Source organism: Symphodus melops (assembly GCF_947650265.1).
Source record: "Symphodus melops genome assembly, chromosome: 18".
Lineage (NCBI taxonomy): Eukaryota > Metazoa > Chordata > Actinopteri > Labriformes > Labridae > Symphodus > Symphodus melops.
Genome location: NC_136708.1, coordinates 14,674,176 through 14,698,894, shown reverse-complemented (window position 1 = coordinate 14,698,894; position 24,719 = coordinate 14,674,176). Strand labels below are relative to the sequence as shown.

The 24,719-nt window shown below is 38.2% G+C and overlaps 3 protein-coding genes across 10 annotated transcripts in view; 2 read left to right on the top strand and 1 right to left on the bottom strand.

Annotated features, from left to right (window-relative positions):
• The first annotated feature begins 7,821 nt into the window (after positions 1–7,821).
• clptm1l (CLPTM1 like) lies at positions 7,822–16,802 on the top strand. Its single transcript, XM_079367920.1, has 18 exons — positions 7,822–8,107; positions 9,030–9,255; positions 9,394–9,488; positions 9,814–10,003; positions 10,470–10,654; positions 10,878–10,956; positions 11,310–11,427; positions 11,539–11,633; positions 12,055–12,139; positions 12,460–12,563; positions 12,846–12,911; positions 13,239–13,289; positions 13,496–13,578; positions 13,706–13,740; positions 13,888–13,943; positions 14,409–14,453; positions 14,653–14,768; positions 14,913–16,802. The coding sequence occupies exons 2-18, from the start codon at positions 9,091–9,093 to the stop codon at positions 14,995–14,997; spliced, it is 1,653 nt and encodes a 550-aa protein (XP_079224046.1). The 5' UTR covers positions 7,822–8,107; positions 9,030–9,090; the 3' UTR covers positions 14,998–16,802.
• Positions 16,803–17,713: 911 nt separating this feature from the next.
• rplp1 (ribosomal protein lateral stalk subunit P1) lies at positions 17,714–20,189 on the top strand. The gene is made up of 4 exons (XM_079367847.1): positions 17,714–17,930; positions 18,862–18,936; positions 19,706–19,817; positions 20,060–20,189. Exons 1-4 carry the CDS (start codon positions 17,859–17,861, stop codon positions 20,140–20,142), a joined length of 342 nt encoding a protein of 113 aa, XP_079223973.1. The 5' UTR covers positions 17,714–17,858; the 3' UTR covers positions 20,143–20,189.
• A 1,852-nt stretch (positions 20,190–22,041) lies between these two features.
• LOC306839834 (focal adhesion kinase 1-like) overlaps positions 22,042–24,719 on the bottom strand; it is a 55,832-nt gene continuing 53,154 nt past the window's right edge. For all 8 annotated transcript variants that reach the window (XM_079368755.1, XM_079368754.1, XM_079368756.1 and 5 more), the window contains 4 exons: positions 23,574–23,729; positions 23,340–23,420; positions 22,531–22,616; positions 22,042–22,440 (listed from right to left, as the gene is read on the bottom strand). In XM_079368755.1, the coding sequence (XP_079224881.1) occupies positions 22,314–22,440; positions 22,531–22,616; positions 23,340–23,420; positions 23,574–23,729 (450 nt within the window). In that variant the 3' untranslated portion in view covers positions 22,042–22,313. The remainder of the gene's footprint in view (positions 22,441–22,530; positions 22,617–23,339; positions 23,421–23,573; positions 23,730–24,719) is intronic.

Here is a 24,719-nt window from a genome sequence, read left to right as displayed (position 1 = left end):
AGAAAGCAATTTCCTGTTGTGTTAATTTTCTCTGTTTGAGATGGCACAGATTTCCCCTGTGTTCAGTTCCCAACTGAGTAAGTGTGTGTGTGTGTGTGTGTGTGTGTGTGTGTGTGTGTGTGTGTGTGTGTGTGTGTTTACAGATTGTAACTACACTCATGGCTGCCCCTGCGAGAGAAAATCAGATGTCTCTCCATTTCTCCTCAGCTATCTGTCACCCTGTGCATCTGTCCCTTCGGCCCTCCATTGCTCTTTCCCTCCATGATCCAACTACCTCTGCATCACCAAGGCGATGAGAGCCACTTCAACACAAAAGAAAAACAACACAAGTCTCAAGGTTTGGAGAGGGAAGGAAAGAAAAGGAAAAAGTTGAAAAGAAGGCGAAAGAAGCAACGTGGGGTGAGAAACCGAACTTTAAGAACGGAGAAGGTGGAAGGGAAGAGAGTAGATGAGTAGTAGTTGAGTTGAAAAGAAAAACAATCGAAGATCTTCACACATTCACATTCATTGAAACCGCATGGAGGCCAGTGGTGTGTGAAAGTGTTGAAGTCTCACATGAGTGAAGCCTCAGTGGAGCTAAAGAGCTGTATCATCAAAAAGCAACGAGAACAAAAAAAAAAGAAAAAGAGAAGGCGGACAATATAAGCGTTTCAATCTAAATTTTAGTTTTTCTGCATAAGAAACGTTTTTAGGCAGGAAAGTCATCACCACATATTGTTTGTGTGAAAGGTGTGACCCATGGAGGTTTTATTTTCGTCAAGAGAAGAGGGACAGTAACCGGTCAGAACTGATGTTTTGTTGCCACCTACTGTTGGATAAGGCAAGATGCCAAGGTAGATGATAATCATTTGGCCAATGATATTTTAAGACATTTAAAAAGTCAAAGTCCTCTTTATTGCAAATTTTTCATCATGTGATAGACATAAAGAAGAATCAAAATGAAGTTTCTCTTTGAACCACAGTGTAAACTAACAGTAAAATATTTTTTAAATATATACGAAATATAGACAGATTAAAATAAAAATACAGATATACAAAAATCTCTACATGTTAAGTTTTTCCTTGTTAGAAGTGGTCAAATGTTCCCCTTTGCATTCATCCTTGATTGAAAGTCAACTAAAATGGTTACCTTATATCCAGCAGATTTGTGCATAATCTGGAAAAAACTACTGTTTATGGATTTTCTGACTTTTTTATTTAAGGTCAAAAACTCAACAGAAGACCAAAATTGAAGAAGAGAATCAAGACATTTGTATGCATGTTTCACAGACTGACAAACATGTGGAACCTAAAATAATATTCCCAGAGCATACTTTAAACCTCTTGTTCTCTGTCTCCTTCATCCCACATAATATGATGTACGATGCTCCCATCTTGTGTGCATCGTACATATCAAGTGTGCGTGCATGGTGTCACTACTCGGAAAGATGGCTGACAATTCAAATGAGTCTATACTCTGCTCTCCTCTTTCTCTTTCTCTCTCTCTCTCTCTGTCAGCTCACTCGCTCAGCCGTGTGACACATAATTGACATATTATCAGCCATTGACCTTGTGTCACAGGCGAATCCCCACCAATTAAAAATTGGGGCCATTTCCTTGTCAAGCCAGCATAATGGAATTCACAAGGTTCACAATTTAAATGAGACACACACACACACACACACACACACATGCTGACCTTTCTGTACATCATAATGTTATTGGCTCTTTTTTGGTATTTGAAATGCTTCACTTCATGGCAAACGTTTTCAAACATACAATTACCTTTTGTGTGCGGAGGTGTGAACCTGTGTGTGTGTTTTTGTGTGTGTGGTTAACCTTGGAGCAGGGCAGAAGGACATTCAACTAACTTCTCAGCTCACTCAATCACGAGACGGAGCAAAGGAGGCTGCAGACTGACAGAGAGAGAGAGAGACAGAAAAAAAGTGACGAAGATAAAAGATGACACTGAGACAGATAGAGAGAGGTTAAAGACTCAAATAGACGGAGAGAACTGGGTGAAGAGGGATATTTTAAAAAGAACAGTGTTGGGAAATGTGGCTGATGACCTAAGTTGGAGAGAAAATGTGTTTTTGCGTGTGTGTTCGTCAGTTTTTTAACAAACAGAAGATACGATTATTTGACTGACAAATCAGTGCACCAGCAAAAAAACTGCCAATGTGCAAAATGTCTGTGAGCGATGTGTTGTAACATTGAGGAAAGTACAGCCAAAATTGCTGTGAATTTTTGGCATATTTAGAGTAGCAAGACATCCCTTTGTGAAGGTTCAGTTAGCTTTGCACAGTAGCAGGTTATAGGTACGTCCTTAGGTCCATATAGCCAGTAGATTTCCTCTACTTTTTCTCTGTCCAACATGCTTTACTTTAACTGTCTAGGCAATTTTTACTTGCATAAATATTATGGACAGTTGCGGTAAGTGCCATGTGCTGTCTTTATGTTGATTATCCTGTTACAGATGATGATATCATTGTAATGTTGATGATAATGGATATTTTCTTTACCTATAACCCTCTCACACACAGCAATCTGGCACGAGAATACCCTTTGGAGCAATGAAGTTCAATCTTAGCTTATCTCATCTTAGTTTATGTCATCTGAGCGTATAACATCTTAGCATATCTTACCTGTATCTTCCTTACACATGTTGGTTTTGGCACCTCTGCATGCAGGTTACACTGACTGCTGGGTTTATTAATTGTATTCAATATTAAAGAAAAGCTTATCCAACCAACTCATTTGCAAATGGCAAAATCCATTTCAGATTTATAATCTTCAATTCATTGAAGTTGAAAACTTGCCCAATAAAGTTAGGGTACAGAGAAAAGGTAAAATATATAAATGTGAGAAATGTTTTACCTGACCAGTAGCACTAGAAAGTAAACAAATGGAAATACATAACTGTGAAATTTGGAGTAAATGAAACATTTGTATGTAAGATGCAGTACAGCTTACTTGCTGTAATTTGTTTCTCATCTCATGGAGCTACATATGGCTCATTTTTCCAATTTAATTTCTCAATTTCCATGCACGTAGGTTAACCGCAGTACCCCAAGTAATGTTTGGTGGCGCTGTGGAGCCATTTGCCAACACCCATATACCGAACCACTCTCATACATAAATTCCACGTGAGGCTAAATTTTGGGCGAAGATTGGTGAGTTTTCTTGCGCGTTTAAAGCCCCTAAATGGGTGGTTCATTGTGTGAGGGGAGGATAATAACTCTTTTAGAGTCAATAGGGTCCTCGCTCCGAGGTCGGTGCTCGGGCCCTAATAATTCTTTAATTTTCAATAGTATCCTTCACACTGTCAGAGCTTCGGGCCATAATAAACCTGATTAAGATCTGACTGGGTCAGTGCCATTTTCCAATAGTTTTGCATTTGCAGCAGATGTGAAAAATGGATCTTATGCCACCTTCTAAGACACCATTGCTTTATGACATCATGTTTAAAACAGTATTCCCTCACTGACAGAAAGCAGCCACCCTAAGTTACATCCAGCAGTGACAGAGAGGGTGTGATTGAAAAGAGAAGCATCAGTAATGATTTTTAATCTCAGCAGTAGTGCGGACCACTGCTTCCTGTGTATTTATGCAGCACCACTGGGAAAGAAAAGATGCATGAAGAAATAAAAGATTTTTATGGGGAAAGTCGGTTCGGAAAGCGTCTTTGTGTCTGATCTATGAGCTCTCACACAATATATTCCACATTCTGCCAACCTGTTGCCATTGTACTGAGTCTTCAGCTGCAGACAAATTAGCATTTAAATGAGGCAAGTTATTTTCCCTTTTTACACCTGCTCTAAATTACTAACGCAGTGGCTTTGATTGAGATCAGAGGAGGGAGACTGGTGGCTTTTTTAGTGTTATTGACCCAGAAAAGGTTGAGTGAACATGCTCTCTCTTTTTCCAGCAACACCCCTTCATCGAACTTGCAGTTACACTCACTTGCAGCTGCTGCTTAGTAGCCTACAACCAGAAACTCCCAATTCTGGCACCAAACCGCTGGACTGATGCAAGCTGTCCTGCCTCAAGCAGAATTCCAGTGATTTTCCGCCTTATCTCTACGGGGAACGTGTCACAGAGATTCTGCAATGCACTCCTAGCAGGACTCTCTGCTGTCGGAAGACTTTGACCATCTCACCAAATACTGTGTCTTGTGCCAAATGTCTTGTGTCCTGCCTGTCTGTATAATGCTACTGGAGGCCTTGAATTTCGCTTGGGATCAATAAAGTATCTATCTATCCATCTATCTATCTGTTAAGGATGCTTCAGACCAGGGCCAATCACAAGAAAGAAAACATAGATTCTTCTCATATTTTTATGAAGGAGATATATTCAAAGATGTTGCCCATGATACCATTTATTCAAGCAATAAAAAAAGGAACCTTAGAAAGGTATTTTCACAATATGTTTTTGATGAAACAAACATGAAAAATACATGTTTTTGTGTCTTAAAATATTTATGTACTGTGACTATAATACATTTAAACAATTTAATTTTCATCATTATCAAGAATCCAAAAACGGTATTACCAGCCCTGTTTAGATATACCCACTCTTTTTTTTTACATTAATGATCCCTCTTTATTCACAAAATATTCCAGCAGGCGTCCACATGCTCCCATAACCTGGTGTAGCACCTACATTCTTCTGTGTAAAGTCAGCTGTAATAAAGAGATGACACATTTGATGAAGTTCTAACATCACTGCACACACATTAGACTAAATACTTACCACAGGCAGTCATTTTTATGTAGTGCTTCTACGTCTGTGATGCAGTTCAACTTATCAGCTGCCACAGAGAAGACTCCATCCTCAGGATCAGAGCTCTCCTGCTGCTGTGACTAACATCAGCCCCTCTGCGTAAGCTTATATCAAAGTCTTGCAGCAGTCAGCCACATAGAGTATTTGTGTCCCATACATTTAATTACTTAACCTTAAAGCTGCAGGGTCAAACATAAGAAACTGTGATGCATATTTGCACTTGTGTTTAATTCAAGACTTTAGCACCTTTGGCTTTATTTTTATTTAATGACTTGTTTTTTTGTGTGTGCAATTGCTTCCTCGCAGCAACAGTTGAGCTTGCGGCTGGCTACTCTACCATTAAATTGCTTTGACTTAACTTTATTAGTTTTTCTTTGGTTATCTATGAGTTGCATGTTGCGACTTGAAGGCTAATCATGTTGAGAGATACTGAATATTAAAGACAATGAAACAACTAAATATGACAGTGATGGTTTGGTTCAGAATTAATACAGCGAAAGGTGATATGTCTCTGGGATTGGGGATCTATGAAAAGGCAATTTATTCAAATAACAGGAGCAGGTCTGCAGGGCTTTCCTTACTGCAGATCAAAAGGTGTCTGCTTAATATCCCAAGACTGGCAATTGGAAATGTGTGGACAGGGACCCATTCTTTCTATCTGGGAGGTCATTTGGAAATAGAGTGCTGAGTAGCCTTCTCTCTGCCCCTGACTAGAAGGCTCTCACTCTCTGTCCCTCTCTCTCTGTCGGTTCCACTCCTCTGCGCCCCTGACTGTGAAACTCCATAAAGAATGATGGATGTTGATGGAGACACACAGAGTGGTCATTATGGATCATCACAGAGTATTGAAGAGGGACGGAGACGGACAGACGGAAACTGAGGAGAGTAAGAGAGACACGATTGCAGGCTCAGAATGGTTGAAGAAAGAATTAAATCCTGTTTTTTTGAAGATGAAGCAGTAGCGCCACTGAGTGGAGAAATGTTTTACTACTGCCAACAAGGTTAGTATAAAAAAAAAACAAATCCACTTTAAAATGTTCATTGTGAACTTGATTACCACTTCACTTGTAGAAGGGCTTGAGACCTAGAGTTTGTATGACAAAGCTCAGGGACACTCCAGCAGAGTGAATGTTTGCTGAAGCTGTATTCTTATTTCAGAAAACAAAAAAGTCGGGGAGAATTTATTTACCCTACTCGTGGTGGGAATTTTTCAGCTGCACTTTCAGTCATAAGCAGAAAAAGTCAAAGTCTTCATAAAGAGGCTGAAAACAGATTCAAACCACCAAGGTACGTGCTCATGCGTCATGTTGTGCTAACTGTCCACATGATGACAATCCGCATCTTAAAAACACAGCTTTTAAAGATATATATTCAAGCAAAAAGCACAAGATTGTCCTTAATCAACTCAGTTACAGTCTACATTGTATCAGAGAACATAGATTGAACCCGGCACTGAAAAATAAAGTGACATTAACAGATTATTCTATGAAAAAATGATAAAAGAGGAGTGATTTAAAAGACACTAAATCCACTTGCGTAACATTCCCTCTGGCTGTTTCCAAGTCTTTGAGCCCTGAGAGTAAGAAGTGCAGTTACCTTTAGTCTCACAGTGTGACTGAGGAAGAGTTAAGAATCTGCCTGAGGATCCCCTCCTTCTCCCTGGCTCATGCGGGACCCAAAAATTCAGCAATTTAGCTAATGTATGTGACTCAGGTTTCCTGAGGGAAGAGAACAAGTACATCAGTGCTGTTGAATGGGCTGGAGCCATTTAATCACATCTGACAAGTAAATGAGCATGGAATACATCAGGGAAAAAGTTATGACCTTCTATCGGTCATATGTCAAAAATGATGCCATTTTTCTTTACGTCTCTCTTTTCTGTAATATTCATGACATACAGTTACACCCAAGGCTGAGAAACACAGACATATCCAGACTCACTTTAAGACTTTCATTTCAAGTTTTAATCATTACGAAACTTAGAAAAAATATTACATTGTATGATAAACAAAAGCAATGATGCTATATTGACAATTTTTGAAGAATTATTCAGCTATTGATATTAACTGCTGTTTATTGGCTTCAGTACATAAAAAATGGCAACAAGATACAAACTCAGCCAACAGCGCTACATTCAAACTTGGAAAGCTACTAAATCAAAACAAAAGAATATAATAGGTGAAACTGACAGACTATTAAAGGCTATAATTACACAGGATTATTTCTAAAGTCTTCCTTGTTGATACGCACTTGCCTGTTTTAGATTTTCTTGGATTCTTTTTCTGAGATTATTTATGGGTCTGGTCAGCCTTAATCTGAGGCTTTCTGATGGATAGGAAGCTGGAGATGCAGTCATTGCTGTACAGTGAGTGAATAATTGTATGGGATGGAACAGGAGCTCTATCTCTGCAAGATCAGTTTAGACATCACCTTTAGATTTATGAAATGTTGTTAAGGTGGGAATTTTGCCCAAGAAATATTTCCCGGATGATTGTGCCTGAGGCTTCCATATATGATATTCTGACAACAGAGGCATTACGCTTTTACAGGAGTTCTTGGACAGATTATAAATGTATTGCTAATAACAGACACAAGGGGGCAGTGGTAGCAGAAGGCTTGGCTCCCCTTGTACAGAGGCTCAAGTCCTCAAAAATAGGCAGCCTAGGTTCAAATTAAATCTGAGGCTCCTTTACCTTTGTACTTCCTTAGTAAGTGATTTTCCAGTCCAGTCTGCAGCATCCGTTTAGCAGGTCATTTATTACTTTAACAAGAGTTTCAGTTATGTGGTTTGCTCTGAACCTGATTTGTGCACTTTATACTGACTGTGAAGTGTTATGTGATTGAGTAATTGTTTGTGGACAAATTTGTTTAGGACATCTATTCCATCTGCATTCAGACTGTTTAACAGCATCACTGCGACATGACTCTGTATTATAATCATCAATATCATTAATGTTACACTGTGTGTTTTAATTCCCGATCTGTGTTTCCACGAACGAAAGTGTACATAGTGAAGTACTGCCTTCAATATCACGATCAAGTGAAGTCTCGCGATACAACAAATCAAATCTCGCTCATGGTGCCAACCAGGAAGTGAATGGCGGAAATACAGATCTCTTTAATCCACATCACGCTTCCAGTTTACAATCATTCTGTAGACCTGTTTCTACTCTTCAATGGGGCTGTCAGTCATGTAGACAGCAGCTGTTTGCAGCTTCAACCGGTGGACTATTGTAAAAAGGAAAGATAAGATGTCGCCGCGTCTAAATAACAGGAAGCATCTTTAAAGTGACCGGACGGATAATCAGCCAATGACCGCGCCGAGAGTCTGTCTAATTTAACACCGGTACGTCTAACTTTATGTTTTATATATATATATATATATTTAAGTGTCATATCCTGCAGAGTATGCGATAAAAACAAGTACAAAACATTTCAACTTAAAAACGTAAACATCCTCTGATGGTGACGTGCAGAGAAATATGCAAACGTGGATTAGTTGACAGTAAAGTGATTTCAGTCTTCATTTCATCTAGCCTTTTAACAACAAAAAAAGGTTATTTTATTACTAGAACTAGTGGTTTAAAGCAAACGAACACAGGTGCTGCATAACAAGTGGGTCACAACAAAAAACGTAAATTTAAAAACACGTGGTTAGAATCCATGTGAAAATACATTTCTCAGTTCCTTTACACTGTTGTCACCCACCATCAAATGCTATTCATGATGGGACATGGGCCGTCTTCCTTTAATCTTTAGTTTCAGAAGTGTGTTTATTGTAGTTAAGCAACTTCAAAACTGGTAGAGCAGGCTGCGGGATCTGTTCTTGACCACATATCTCTCATACTTATGGAAAGGCTTGACGGAGAGTTTTCATGCATGGAAGTATTTTGTAAAGCCTTAATGTTAAGGGCATTTATTAAACACTTAAAAACGCAGTTTTCATGTGGAAGAAGGACAATTTTGTTGCTGAATAGTAGAAAATGCCTGCAGACAGGCTTTTTAAATCCAGAGGAAATCCTTCCCAGAAATGTGATGGCTGTCATAGTTAAGTATTGATGCCTATTGTTTTGGGGAGTGAAATAAGGTGGTGGTTTGTATCTGCATGGTTACTATAAATTGTCATATTTAATTAGTCAGATAACAAGTTGGTAATCAGCCAGATATCTGTAAGGTGAGGGGCTTCAGAAATCGTATGAACACAGTCAGCCTGTTCCCCCCTCCTGGATATCACATAATATGATCTATCTCTGACTTCTCATTTTCAGACATATGGCTTAGTTCCACAGTGAATTGACAGGGACGACGTAACAAGACAAAGCCACCATCATGTTCCTGAAAACATCGTTCACCACCCTGATCGTGGGGGTGTTTGTAGTGTACGTGCTCCACACCTGCTGGGTAATGTATGGGATAGTGTACACTAAACCCTGTGACAGCCCTGAAGGGCTCAACTGTATCACACCCTTCCTGGCAGGAAACCCAAAACTACAGGTCAGTTCATGTGGAGGAGTCGATGAATTTAAATTTGGTTTTCTGTTCAGCTGTGTATGTGGGTGGGTGGGTGAGACTGAGGCCAGTGTTATACTGAGTGATTGGAATAATGTCTTTTACTTCTCTGTGTGTATCCAGTTGAGTATCTACACTGCACAGCGGCCCAATGCAGAAGGAGGACTCACCCTGATCCACAAAGAGGAAGAGTTTGATGTTAACAGCAAGTTTGAGAGGTCAGTCTAGCACTCAAATTTAGCACTTAAATACTGTAGTAGGAGAAAGTTATGATAAGCATGGGGAATGAATTCTTTCTGTTATTTTATCTGATTGGTTAAGCCAGAATCAAATGAATGGATGCTGCTTATTAGCTTTAGCCCAGTTACATTTAAATAGAAACAATGGAGAGGTCTGCAAAATTGACTCAAAAGATTTTCCAAGGAAAGTTTCTATGCAATATTATTTTTAAACATGAGCCGTTATCTGATACCCGTTATATCAATATCCAAAAGTCCCTTCTCATTTAGTGTCTCCTCTCGTCTTTCTCTCATTTTCCTGCAGGGTTGTAAATGTGTCCCTGCCCAAGAAGACTCGCAACAATGGAACTTTGTACGCACTGATATTTGTCCATCAGGCTGGCTTCACTCCATGGCAAGATCTAAATGAGGTCCACTTGGTGGCTCAGCTCACAACGTACATGATACCCAAAAAGCCTGAGATCTCTTTGATATCCGGGGAGGATCAAACACAGGTACAGAGGTATCCAAGAATTCAAAAGAAAGTGGTATCATGTATTTTATAGCTTATGGTGGATACATTAATGCATAAAGATACAACTGCTATAAAAAAAAAAAAAAATCATTAGAAAATATACATTTACCTATGTATGGTTTAGTCTTGATTTAATTATCATTGTTTATACATTACATATATACAGTCTGTCCTCATTGTAGTGGACGTTATTGTCATTTTTACCTACAGAGGATATTTGACTTTGTTTTATTGTTAACCATATATACTAAAATATGTGTAATATCCAGCTAGTGAAACTGTAAACCATGTATCTCTTTATATATATATATATATATATATATATATATATATATATATATATATATATTTATATATATCAGTGTGCGTGAGTATAATATTGTTGACGAACTAATTATTTGATTAAAGATTTAAATGTCCTTCTATTCGTCTGTTTGATAACAAAGGGCCAGAAGGAAGAAGCCCAGCAGAAGAAACAGCGTGATGGTAGTCCTGCAGCAGGGGATGGTTCAACATCTGCTTCAGATCACCCAGTTTCCCACTGGCGCTCCCGCCTGACACTCAACATTGTCGGCGATCACTTCGTGTTTGACAAAGAATACCTGCCCAGTGATGTCCACAGACGCCTCAGGTTGGAAGATACACACACACAAAAACCTCTTCAAAGATGTTGTTTGGAAACTGTTGATGGCCTTAAACACAATGCTCACTCGTATATAATTTAGCAATGCAGATTGTTTTGTGCTTTCTTTTTAATGGATTACAAAGAATAACTGTATGGACCGAATGTCCTTTAAACCCTTTATTTGAATCTAGAGGCATCAAAGGATTTTTTTTTTATATCAATTTTTCAGATGGGAAAATGGTAACAAGATGGTTTATCTACCTCTGCTGTTTGTTGATGAGCTCAGCAATCGGGTCAAGGACCTTGTGGTAAGCTCTTCCTTTTAAAAAATGATACAGCACATTGTAAGTGGTTGTCAGGCAGATTTTAAAATGATTTTAGTTTCTGTTATTCTGTTTCATTTTCTTCCTGAACCAGCTGTTTGTTATGATAAACCCATAAATGACTTTTTACTAATCCGAGCCAAGCCTTACCTGTTTATCATAGTGAAGTGTGAACTTAGACATCTGTTGGTCATAACGATTTAAAAACAGTTATTATATCACAAAAAAAATTAGATAGATCTAATTATATATGAAATTGTTTAGGAAAAAAAAGAACGGAACACCAGCCGTTTTAAAGCTTAAAAAAATAAAAAGTGTGTGTTTGTGTGTATTGAAAGGAGGTCAACAGAACCTCCAAGGAGCTTCCTCTGACCATCGCCTACGACTCGATATCTCTCGGGAGACTGCGATTCTGGATTCACATGCAAGACGCCGTTTACTCCCTGCAGCAGTTTGGTATGCACGACTCTAATCTCTACAACACACCGACACAGATCAACGGGACACTCGAAGTGAAGAAGCCTTGTGCTCTCATAATATACATGTTTTTCCTTCCATGTGTTGCAGGTTTCACAGAAAAGGATGCTGATGAGATTAAAGGAATTTTTGTGGATACAAACATGTACTTCCTGGCTCTGACCTTCTTTGTTGCTGCTTTTCATGTAAGTCTCAACTCTTAGAGAGTCTAAACTCCAAATAGAAGAAGAGAATAAAAAAACCTCATATTTAGATTTTCTTGACACATTTACAGGGCCTGAATGAATGTATGGTTAGCTCTCATGTGGACTTTACTATCCAGTCCATAAAAGATTCTCAATTGTCCAAAGGACATATTTCCCACAATCCTTTATTCTGTTGTAGTATCAAATAAATACTGAAGCATCAGTTATGATAGTGTAGTGGATTTGAAACAGTCAGTCTACAGACTGTATCATTTAGGCAATGGACCTTTAAATCCAACTTTAACCCCATTTTTTCCTTTATCTAAAAAAACATAAGCAAAATGAAATGTATGAAATATAAGCAAAGACACCTTCTTAAAAAATAATGGCCAAGAGTTGCATATTTCTTTTTTTTTCTCAGCTTCTTTTTGACTTCCTGGCATTCAAGAATGACATCAGCTTCTGGAAGCAGAAGAAAAGCATGGTGGGAATGTCCAGCAAAGCAGGTCGGTTGCTTTGTTCTGGTAATCTGTCCACACTCTAAGTAGAACGATTTCAATCTCACTTATTGTTTTTTTTGTGTTTCTTCTGTTCAATGCTGAGTTGTGAACGTCTTGAAATGCAGCTTCACACTATCGTAGTGTAAAGATGTATATCTTTCATTCAGTGCAAGACAAGAAGATCTGAGTAGACAGAATGTGATGGACTTTTTACTACTTATGTGTACACATCTGCAATTTTTGGGACTCAATCAGGACCGGCTGATTTTTGAGCGTTTGATCAAAGACGTGAGTGTAACATTTTGAACTTGTGTTGGGTTTTTCAGTGCTCTGGAGATGTTTCAGCACCATAGTGATTTTCCTGTATTTGTTTGACGAGCAAACCAGCCTGCTTGTTCTCATACCTGCTGGCGTCGGCTCTATCATTGAAGTATGTACACAGACAGTACACTGCTACATTCAATTATATAACACATACACATGTAGCCTAAACAGTGCTTGATGTGTCTGTAAGAATCATTTATATTAACCACATAATTGATAAATGTTTATTTTTACTTCTGTAAGAAATAAATATATGGAATAGCCTGATATAATAATCCATTATGACATCAGGTATCAATATTCTACTCTTGAGTTTAGTGGAGTAAAATTCTATTATACTAGTATTACTGCCTAAAAATATGTGATTGGGTATGATTTGTTGTTGTAGGTATGGAAAGTAAAGAAGGCCTTTAAGATCCAGGTTTCCTGGAAAGGAGGAAAACCAACATTCCTGGTATGTGTGTGATTCTTGTGAACGCATGCGTGTTCACTTTTTCTTATTGGAGAACACATTTTAGACCTAAAGTTCCTGCTGCTTGTAGAGAGTGTGTGTTTAATGATTGTGAAAGGAGGCAGTATTTACTGGACCTTAGAACAACGTTTTAAATGCGTTAGTGTTGCTAGAATAATGCTCCTCTAACACATAACGTGGTCGGACTTGTTCTGAAATTGTGAATTCTGTAATAGGGCATTTTTAATGAACATTTCCATTAATATCCCATCACAGTCGGACAGATAGATTTTATGTCCTGTTTGTTTGTGTTTGTTTCTTCTGTTACAGTTTGGGAAGTCGGATGAATCTGAGAGGAGAACAGAAGAGTACGACACTCTGGTAAGACATTTAATACTCACTTACTAACATGTACTGTGATTTCACTTCATCCATAATAGTCAACCAGGACAGTATTATTATTAGTCTTTAAAGGGACGGTTAAAAACACAAGCCGTAGAAACACCTTCTATTATAGTCTGAAATTGTTGAATGCATGTATGAGAACCTGAGAAACTAATAGTTGTGCTTCTTGTGTTTCTCTGTAGGCCATGAAGTATCTCTCTTACCTCTTGTACCCACTGTGTGTTGGTGGGGCTGTGTACGCACTAGTATTTCTACGATACAAGAGGTAAGGGTCTGTGTGTGGAAAAAAACGTGTCCATTTATTTCTTTTAACCTTTCAAGTGATACTGATGTTTTCATCCACATTACTCATTCAGTCTTTATCTCCCTTTCTGCTTCTGTCTCCGTTGTAGTTGGTACTCTTGGTTGATCAACAGTTTAGTCAATGGTACGTTTTTATAGATAGGTGATCTTTATTTTAACCAAATAAATTGACCACTGTATATACTGTATACAGGATAAGATACATTAATGCCTTCTTATGTATTTTTTTTCATTGCATAAAGTCTTCCTGCCACGTTCTTGTCTGTTTCAGGTGTGTACGCCTTTGGCTTTCTCTTCATGCTTCCTCAACTGTTTGTCAACTATAAGGTCAGTTTAAGGTTTTACTTTTCTGAAGACTTTAATGTGCTAATGTGTAAAATGTATTCACTAAGAAGAACTTTTTGAACGAGCTTTCTAGAGCTTTTTATTTGATGAAGACTTTTTAAGTAGCTGACTGTCGTCTTGTTTCCAGACTGTGTCTTACTGCCACCTCGAGATGACTGAAATATTCTACAAAATTATACATGTGCATCCTCATACATTTGTACTTGATTAAAAAGCAGGGAGTAAAAAATAAGAAAAAAAAACACCTACATAGAACTGGCAGAGGTCTAAACCCTCACAGGATACTGCCTGACTTCTCCAGATCTCAAGTGTGCTTGCTAAAACATAAAGTATCCCAGATATTTCATCAAGTGATAATACAGAAAGGGGCGGGGGGAAACAGAATTCAATTGAAAGAAGTTTCTGCTCGCTGGTCAACAGTCCACTGACTTGTGCTTAATTCAACAGATGAAATCTGTGGCCCACCTGCCCTGGAAAGCCTTCATGTATAAGGTGAGACAACGACTCCACGAGAATCTCCCTTACTCACTTAGTTTAGGGAGAGCTGTGTCATGTGTTTTATTCTTAATCAGCATTCACCACATGTTGAATGTACATGTGTAGTTGTCTATCTGTGGTTGACAGTATCTTCAATTCTGTAATTCTCAAGTTATTGTTGTTTATTAAAATAATATTAATTGTTGTCTGCCAGGCGTTTAACACGTTCATCGATGATGTGTTTGCCTTCATCATCACCATGCCAACGTCCCACAGACTGGCCTGTTTCAGGGACGATGTGGTGTTTCTTATTTACCTCTACCAGAGATGGTACACACACACACACACACACACACACACACACACGTACAAACACACGTACAAACAAACAAACAGATTTAGTGAATTTGGTGACTCAAGTATTGGCCTGTGTGTTTTTTTTTCATCTTTACCTCCCTCTCTCTTTCTCCTCAGGCTCTACCCGGTGGACAAAACAAGGGTTAATGAATATGGAGTTTCATATGATGAAAAGCCTAAAGGGAAGACACACAAGGACTAGTAAGGACAGACTGGTTGTTGACTTCCATGATATGGTACCTGTGGATTTTTTTTATCGTTCACTGGTATCCATTTATTTGGCATTATATCAGCTAGTTTGATACTGCAGAAAAGGTGTTTTGCTTCCCGTCAACAAGTTGAGTTGGACCAGATTCAACAACATCCCTTTGGTCTTTTTTTTTTTTTTTCTACTTATTTGTCTCAAAGTCAAAATTGTTAAATAAACCACTTTTGAACAGCTTCTTTTTTGCTGTTGAGAGGAGGGCATCTTTTTGTTCGGTAGTGTGGGTCAGGACAGGTAGCTCTGTAGCTCTTGAACCCAATTTAAACCAACACCAAATCATTTAAAAGTGCCGGGCTCAAAGCTATGACCATGTCACCTTCAGTTCTGACATCTCTGAGCTTTAGCGTGTAAGAGCACAGTGGTGAAGTTCCACAAACTTGTACCGTTGCTATTCGTGGCCACTTCTCAGTCCTAAATTATAATGTGTTCCTTTTGAAAACATGTCAATCCCCGAAAATAATAAAAAATATTCTTTTATATTTTGAAACATTCCCTTGTTTACAGATGACAAGGAGCTGACATATGACTCCATGTTCTTTTTGTAACAGCACTAGGGATGATGCACCTGAGCTTTCAGGAAAAAGTAGCTTCCCAGTCATGATAATATCGTGGATGTTAAACTGCACACCATTATGAGTTTGAAACTAGTGATCAGAAATGTAAATGTAAGTAAGTGTAAGAGCTGTTTGGGTCCAGACTGGCAGAATTCCTACACATGGACAACAAGGGAAGGTATAGTTAGTTCAGTTTAATATTCTTGAAGCATGAGTTTTATTATTGCACACTGAAAAATACTTTTTACCATTTATTACTAAGAACAGATCAGTGTGTTGACGTTTCAAAATGAACTCAAAGTGTAAATCTTGAGATAATAAACTCATGTAAACAAAAGGACAGATTCCAGAGTGACAGGACATAATCTTTAGTATGATTTCAAAATAACTGAATCCTCAGTAGTCAGAGGAAACGCAATGAAAAGGTAAGAAAAAGGTAATATATTTGAAATGCATTACTTTTGACTATTCAGATTTGTTGGAACAGATGTTCCATGTAAAGAGAGGAAGATGATTCTGACTAGTTGCCATAACGAAGTGGAAGAACTTGAAAAGCAGTAGCGTCATGCAGAAGAATTGGATATGTTGCCATGAAGATGAGGATACATTGCCTTAATGTAATCGAATTGTAAATCTGATTATTGAAGAATCTGTTTGACTGAACTCAGTCTCGTGCTCTGACCTTTCATGACTTTTAGGATTCATCACATTAGCACAAGGGACCACTCAAAGCCACACTCCTTACCGTCCACTCTGTTACCGGCTGGAGTATTTTATACATATCAGGGCAAGGAATCTATTTTAGTGCCAAATGGAAAAAATTATTCTTTGAACTTTGAATGCTCACCATAAAAGGTCAATCTGATGGTTTGGGTTTTTTTTTAAATAGACACTGACATTGTGGGCGAAACAGCAAATTGTTCAACTTCAGGAAAGTATTAAAACAAATGTTTTTACAGTCACATGTCCATTATTTGCTGTAGTTTAAATATTATATCTTAGATTTTTGTTTTTATGGATTCGACGTACACCGTGTTCAGATATCAGGCTTAGGTCAAAGATCCTAGTACAGGTTTTCTCTTCCTGTGATTAAGCAGCCAAGAGAGATTTACTAGAAATTTGCCCTGAAGTGGTTTTACTTAGTGTAGTGTTTTTGTGATGGAGATTAAATAAAAATGACTGACCTAACATGTTCTTTGATGTGAATTCATTTCAAACTTATGGACTTTTTTTCTGTGCACATTCTTTGCCATCTCGTCATGATGGCAGCAGAAACTTAACGACAAAAGTGTGTTTAAGGATGTCCAAAGATTCACATTTGTGAACAAACTGTGCTTCAGCCTGTAGGTTTGATAAACTGAGATGTCCTCATTTAGATCTTTTCCTCAGACTATTTCATTATAGTTTTTACTTAAAGTGTATGTAACACCCGGATATTACGTTAAAAACTTTACATTATACTTCTTGCACCTGAGATGAAATATTTCCTGGGCAACAAACTTTTCTTTCAGTCAATATTAAACAAACCATTCCAAACGATAAAAGATGCAGGTTTACTACTAGTGTTATTCTCAATTATTTCACTTGTACATTTATTATTAGTTTTTCATCTTTAAAAAATGATCTGCTTTTCCATGTAAACAGTTCATTCAAAATATATTGATGTTCAAACTCTAAAGTAGCAGATAAACAGGTGAAAATGAATAAAAACACAGCATATTACTAGCAAACTCGAAATTATATTTAAAGTAAACAACTGAACCTTGGTCAACAATTTACCAATAAGTAGGCCATGCCATTTTCAAAACATAACCTAAAAAAGCGTGAATAACTTCTGAAACAATTATCCTTATTCCATATGTCGAGTTAATGAGGGTACATTTTATTTTGTATATAATTGACCAGCATTAAATCATGCTTCCGTTATGGTTAAATAAATTCCTCTGGAGCGATTGATTAAATCTCGACTGGTCTGAAAATATCAATTGAATGGAGTTTTCAAACTTCGCGATGAAACGATAAATTACGTCTAACGTCATACTCTACGTATTTACGTCGAGTGTACGCTAGCTTGACGCAAAGTACATAGAGGAAGCTCCCGCCTTCCTACTTCCCTTTCCGCTGTCCGACGTAAGCGTGCCTAAGGTGCTTGGTTCTTCACCCGAAGCTAAGGTCTGCAATCCGGCGACTAGCACCGTTAAATTTAGGCATCCGACGTGACCAAGATAAAATCTTTAATCTACAATGGCCTCCGTGTCCGAGCTCGCTTGTATTTACTCTGCTCTGATCCTCCACGACGATGAAGTCACCGTCACCGTAAGTGTCCCGGTTCATCTCTGACTGCTCAGTCAAGTCCTCTAAACTGGACCATTAGAAATGATGTACTCACGAGGAAAGTGCAACACTAATGCCATGACCTGTTTAGAGTTGATTGTGAAGCTACATTAGTGACCAGTTTATTATAAAAGTAATATCTGGATACTTGGTGCCATCAGTCAAATATACCGGCTAAAATGGCGGCATGTGATGCTACTACTAAGCAGCACCTTTCTGTATCCAAATAGCTGTTCACCATGCTCAGAAATGTAGTAGTCGAACAAACACGTGAATCGTGTTTTTTTTTAATGCAACACGTTTAAAACAAATTATTTTAATTATGGAAACAACATACTAAGCTGACAGGTGTCAGCTAATGCTAATCTAATGGATATCAGCTAACTGCTTGACGTGATAATGTGATCATCTTGGTCATCAAAGTAAAGTTCAATAAAGGTATTCTTGGGCATTACTTTGTTTTATTTTTTTAAGCCAAAGCTGCCACGTTTTACGGGGATGCACGTGGTATATATGTATGAGGCGTAAAATCTTGATAAATGAGGTCAGAGGACGAGTGTTTTATTTTTTGCTAGAAGTCTGATATGATTGCGTTACATTTATCATTAGATCTATAGTTTGTGTTAATGATCACCAGATGCACAGGTGATTACATTTGTGACCTTTAAGTAACCATGAGATTTGAGAAGCCAGAGCTTGAAGCTAAATATTTTTTAGATATAATTTGTAAAAATAAAATCTCCTTTCAGCATGTCTCTTTAAATGAGCACTTTAAAATACATGCTGCATTCAAGAACATGTACAAACAAACGTGCCTTGTGCTTTGTACTGATGACTGTGTACACGGCCAGGGCAAAGTGGTACTTCAATGTGAGGAACAACCTGGTGACAGTTTTGTGTTTTTGTTTTGCAGGAGGACAAGCTGAACGCTCTCATCAAGGCTGCTGGTGTCACTGTGGAGCCCTTCTGGCCAAGTCTTTTCGCCAAGGTGAGTAAACGCGTTCTTGGACGTGTCGTAGGAAAGATGGCTTCACTAATGTTGATGGATCATTGAGTAACATTTTAGCTGGTGATGTGGGAGATCTATATGTCCTGAAATCTTATTGGCTCTTTAGATCTAGAGTGCTGTCTTCTAAGGTTTGCTTCTTAGGACACGTGCATCAAGTTTTGTCTTGACGTAAAAAAACAAGAGCATACTGTTTATGGACAAAATGGTGTGGGCCTTTATGCCTGAGAGGATTTGGTTAAACTCAAGTTTGAATGTGACTTCAGAAAGGAAGTCTCTGATGCTTGGTTGTCAACGACTTTGAAATCTGACTGATTTGTTTTCTCAAAAGTCCATTTCTTTTTCTTCCCTACATTTATTTGTCTGTGTTTCTCTAAACATGATCTCGGAAGTTGTCGATGATCAGTTGCAATGCTCCTTCCTCTTGTCTTGTTTATTTTAGTGTTCTTTTTCTTGGGCCGAGCAGTAAGAGAACCACAATAGTTTTCTTGCTTGATGACTCAATTTATTCTCTTACTGCAAAAATTGGCAATCAAGAGAAAATTACACGATTCGTACTGCAAGGTTCCTGTGCATAACGATAACAATTTGTTTTATTTTTTTCTCGGTTTACAAGTCCAAAAAACGAACTGCTCACTTAGACTAGCACAAATGCAGTATGTGTTTTCTGCACGTCAAGTTGTGTAGAAGTCCTTTTCATCACTCTCACTCATCTAAGTGGTTCTTACCTGTGACATTTGTCGTTCCTTAGGCTCTTAACAGCGTTGACATTGGCAGCCTGATCTGCAACGTTGGAGCTGGTGGTGGTGCAGCTCCAGCTGGTGCTCCTGCTGCAGGAGCAGCTACTGCTGGTGACGCCCCAGGTAACTGCACAGACTGGTTTAAGTTGGATATCAGGATTTAAAACAGCTCATCATAAATGTGCTATTTATGAATTCAGTCTTTAAGATGTGAAGGTTGCATAGTCCATATATTCTTACCACAAGGATGAGTTACATTAGAGTTCTCACCTGAAATAATCCCAAAAGAACAGCTTTACAATCCAAAGTTACTGTGAAAAGCAAACGCACAGATGTTAACAATTCCACGTATTTCCTTCCTACAGCCAAGGAGGAGGAGAAGAAAGAGGAGAAGAAGGAAGAGTCCGAGGAGTCCGATGACGACATGGGCTTCGGTCTCTTTGATTAAAACAGCTGTTTTTGTAAAAACACAATAAAAATACAAAAATACTGCCACCTTGTCTGAACTTCCTTTCATGCACAGCTTGCATACAAACGTAACAATGATGTCTAAGAAATTTCACCTCGCAACCATCTTCAATTTTAGTTTTTTTTTTTTTTAAACTAAATACGTTTTCTAATTAAAATAAGTAGGAGGAATATAGCACAGAACTGACACCCTAAAGGTCGACTGGGAGGCAGAAAAGTTGCAACCCAAGAAGCCTGGGATAAAAGTTTGACATTTCTTTTGCACAAGAGGTCCAAATAAAACAATACCTGAAATCTCACCACAATGATAAATGTGACAAACTGCTTTTTTAATTTCTGGATTGGAGTCTTTTCTTTTGACAGTTTCTGCCAGCTGGAATTGATAGGTTTTAATTCTCGAGTAACTGAAGAGATGAAAAGATTTCAAGTAGCTCAACTTTGCTTTACATTTTTTGGGCTAAAACATGTTTCTCCATGTAAGAAGTACTCATTTGAACTGCATCCCAAAGGCCCTGTGAGCCTGTTTTGATCAATTTATTGTAAACATGACCAAACCTGAAGTCCCACGGAGGACATCTGCTGAGAACAGCAAGCATCTTATCTGATGCGCAAACTTTGCTGCTGACAGCAGTGTTATAAAGAAACAAAAAGACAGGATTTCTTTATAACAGTGTTTTATTTGCATGGTTTTGCAACTATACATGACTCCTTCCTGAGAGTACTGTTCAACTCGGTGAGAGGGAGCAGTGGGATAGAGAGATAAAGTGAGGGAGGAGAGGAAGGCAAAAACGGGCGAGATAGAAAGCAGTAGGGGGGATACAGGTTTAAATAACTCCACTTGGACTGAGGTAGGAGGACAGATTGAAAAAAAAAAACACAATTTGGTCACCAACTAATATATTAAGGTTTAAAAGGAACTTTTGGAATTTGGAGAGAAATTTCAGCCATGAGACATTTAGATGAAAGGCTTTAAAAGTTCAGATCCAGTTAGCTCCTGCAGCTATGACTCACCTTTAATCCGGACTATTTTTAATGATAAAACTATTCTGTATACTGATGATAATCATCCCAAACATGATTGGTACAACAAAATAAACTTCAAGATACAGAACAAATGAAGTGACCAAAATGTTTTTAATTTTTTTTAACACAGTAACGTAAAGTTCTTCACTTACTGAGTAAACTAGTCGAGTATTTTGAGTTTGAAGTTCTTTTCCTATCAATGACAGTTAACTAGGCACAAAGTGACCTTCTGTACACGATGGACTGCACCTACACTGTGACTCCAAAAAAAAGAAAAGCGCCCCCCCCCCCACCCACCCTTCCCTTTTCACAAACCATTCATGCCTCAAGACAAATGTTAAAAATATAGCTTCTCTGTATATTTACTATGCAAGTTAACTTTAAAAAAAAAGTGGCCTGTGACACTTAGTTTGTTCTTCAAAATTCGGCTTTCTTAGTATTTTTCTGTCTTTTGCCAACTCTTGTGGCCTGAGATAGATACATCTAGAAAAGAGGATGAAAAAGACACAAATACGACATGAAAAAGGATCATAAAAGCAATTATGTTTGCCCATCCAAAAAGGAAAATCGAAAAGGTGACCGATGCACTGTAAAGTCAAGGCAGAAAACAAATAATTATTCATGATATAAAAGCATTTTTAAACAACATGGCATCATCTTCATTTTCCTCCTCATCCTGGCTCTTCAGTTCCAGTTGTAACATCCTGCGTACGTGGAGAGTGTTTTTTTTTTGTTTTTTTTCGGGTTTTATGGAGCAAATGTCCATCTGCAAAAGGTGTCTGCAGTCCTTCATGCGAACCTCTACAACCTGTGATTCACTTGAACATTAAAAATAGAAATGGATGCTTTTTAAAAAAAAAAAAAAAACTCATCTCTGTAAGATACATGATTGAGGAGAGGAGTGTGTCTCTGGATACAAAAGCATATAACAAAAGTACAAAACAAATGCAATTGACTGACACCAGACAGAGAGAGAAAAGAAACGACGAGTGTTTGAGGGAGCTGATTGTTTCAGATAGGTTTGCTCTCCGTAAGTTCACGTCATCGTCTGTCCAGCTCTCATAATCCATCCAAACATTCTCTCTTCTTGTTACTTGATAGACGCTCTGCACTCGGCAGCAACAGAATCTAATGTGGGTGGGGCTGGGTGATCATCTTGAGCCGTGATTGGTCAATAACGTCCAGTAAGTTCTTGGCGTCGACTGCGAGGGCGTGAGCTGCCATTAGCATCTGTTTCTTGTAGTCCTTTTGTAAACTAAAGAAACACAAAATCAATTTTTCTGTAAAGTGAAAAAGAAGTGAGCCACATCGGCGTCACAGATCTGTTTTTGTTGTTTTTTTTTACCTTGTCATGACGTACTGCTGAGCCAGTTTCATCTTTGATATTAATTCGGCCAGATCTGAGTTCAGCAACTTCTGGGCCATCTCAATCTGAGGTAACACAAAGACCAACGTCAAAATCTTTCATTCAAAGAAGAAAAACTACAATATGCTCCATCAAGCTTCAATCTAAACAGATGATTATAACAACAGAAAAAGGGGAAACATGGTTCATAATGCATAACACAACAGTTAGCTGAGTCAACTTACTTCTGAAATGTGTTTACGTGTTCGACCAGAAGAGGATTAGAGCCACTGAAAACCTGTTTTTTATTAGTTCTGACACTTTTTTTTAGAATTTGTCCTCACACTGTGTCCTAACAGCACGTTAGCGTTAGGTGTTCAACGTTGGATTTTATTGCTCTCAACAGTTTGTTTGTTTTTAATCTGTGCATCTGTTCTGTTGTTTTACCTTCTGCTCTGTTCTGTGTCTTGTTTTGATCTAAGTTCTCTTCTATTTGTGTTGTCATTCTTTTTCCTTTTTCTCTCCATGTTTATTTGTATTTTAAAAAGCCTCTTTAACATCGAGGCCACGGGAATACACATGCAAAGTAATGTTTTGGCTAATTCTTGCATTTTTACCCATGTATAATCATGTGCTTTATTAATTTGCACTGTCCCCTTCCTAAACAAACTGAATTAAATTGATTGTGCGACTAATTGCACACGGTTTATACCATTTCAGTTAAAATTTTTCTCTACTTCCCAATAGTGTCTTCAATGTCCATTATTTGATGTGTTTGTGTGGTTTGGAGCATGTGTCCATGTCTTCACCTCTCTGTGTGTGCTGGCAGGCAGCACTGGAAGTGTCTCATCCACTGTTGCTAGCAGAGTCCTCAGCGCCAGACCTACCTCCTACCAAACACACACAAATGAAATTTCACTTATATATCCTCATCATTCAATTTTTTTATTCACACCTTTAAATCTATTACTAATTTAAGACGACTACATATTACAGTTGGAACTTCTACCTCACTATCCATTCAGAGTAAATATGGACCCTACCTTGACCATTGGGACGTACTCCTCAGGAGCCGCAGGCTGAATCCTATTGGACATTTCAATCACAGCTTTGACCAATCCCGTCACGTTCTCGTAGACTTTGTCATTAGAACGATCCAGGTTGGCGGTGGGTGGCGGGCTGATCTCCTGAGGCTGCAGCTGGACCAAAACATGAGAAACTCAATGAGTGACATTCAGGATGTGTGTTTAGGTTCTCGGTTATCGAGCTCATAGCAATTCAAAGCTTCACCCAAAGGCAAATGGACTCAGTTGCAGATCTTCAAGACCTTTTGGATCAAGACGTGATTTACAGAAAGGACCTTCTCATATCATGGAGATTCTGTATTAGCAAGTCTTGAAAAAAGTGTAAGAAATGTTTTCTCTTTTGGAACTGTGCTACACTTACGATTCTGGCTCTTGAAGGAAGAGCGTTCTGCTACCATTAGTAACCAATGAGTGTAGTTAGCGTGACACAACACCAGGAGGCAGTGTTGGACAAGTCTTTACAAATACTTTCACGGTTACATGTTATTTGCGTCTACATGCACTTTTCCCCCACATATTGTATATATCTGTTTTTAATTATGACAGAGGAGTGTGCAGGGTTGTTAGTACAGACTGAAGTGAGGAGAGACAGGACGACTTCTCTTGTGACGGACTACTCCTGCGTTTGTGAAAGAGTTTTGACTCTGATGGCAAATCAAACAACTCAATTTAATTTTGAAGGCGCTGCTCGTGGCGCCAAATAGCAACACACAATAAAGCTGTGCTGCATGTTTGAGGTTGTTTTCAAGTAAACTAATACATTTTGCATCTTCAATAAATTGATACGTAGGGGTCTCATCTTTAAATCCCCCAGTGGTCAAAATCCATAAATGCAGTTTAAGGACGTGCTCAAAGGTTTTTCCAAGGTGTGGTGCAGCCATTTAGTGAAAGTATAATGAAAAAGTGGCTGAGAAGATTTGAAGGCCCACCCTACTATGAGAAGGAGCTCTGTAGAGGGCCTGACTTTAACGGATAATCAGTTTCAGCTTATCTAGAATTTTTTGTCTTGAAATGAAAAAAAAAAAAGTCTCAATTAAAAAAACAAAACCTCTCAGCGTCTTTGAAGTAACATGAATCACATCAAACTACTTTAAGGTAATTTAC

What these genes read in the sequence shown, in the direction of transcription:
- rplp1 (XM_079367847.1), top strand. Translation starts at nt 17,859, where the DNA reads ATGGCCTCCGTGTCCGAGCTCGCTTGTATTTACTCTGCTCTGATCCTC. An exon ending in ACGATGAAGTCACCGTCACC is followed by an intron (nt 17,931 to 18,861) that starts GTAAGTGTCCCG and finishes TTTGTTTTGCAG; the next exon opens with GAGGACAAGCTGAACGCTCT. An exon ending in TACTGCTGGTGACGCCCCAG is followed by an intron (nt 19,818 to 20,059) that starts GTAACTGCACAG and finishes TCCTTCCTACAG; the next exon opens with CCAAGGAGGAGGAGAAGAAA.
- clptm1l (XM_079367920.1), top strand. Translation starts at nt 9,091, where the DNA reads ATGTTCCTGAAAACATCGTTCACCACCCTGATCGTGGGGGTGTTTGTA. An exon ending in CCGGGGAGGATCAAACACAG is followed by an intron (nt 10,004 to 10,469) that starts GTACAGAGGTAT and finishes TTGATAACAAAG; the next exon opens with GGCCAGAAGGAAGAAGCCCA. An exon ending in TTACTCCCTGCAGCAGTTTG is followed by an intron (nt 11,428 to 11,538) that starts GTATGCACGACT and finishes CATGTGTTGCAG; the next exon opens with GTTTCACAGAAAAGGATGCT.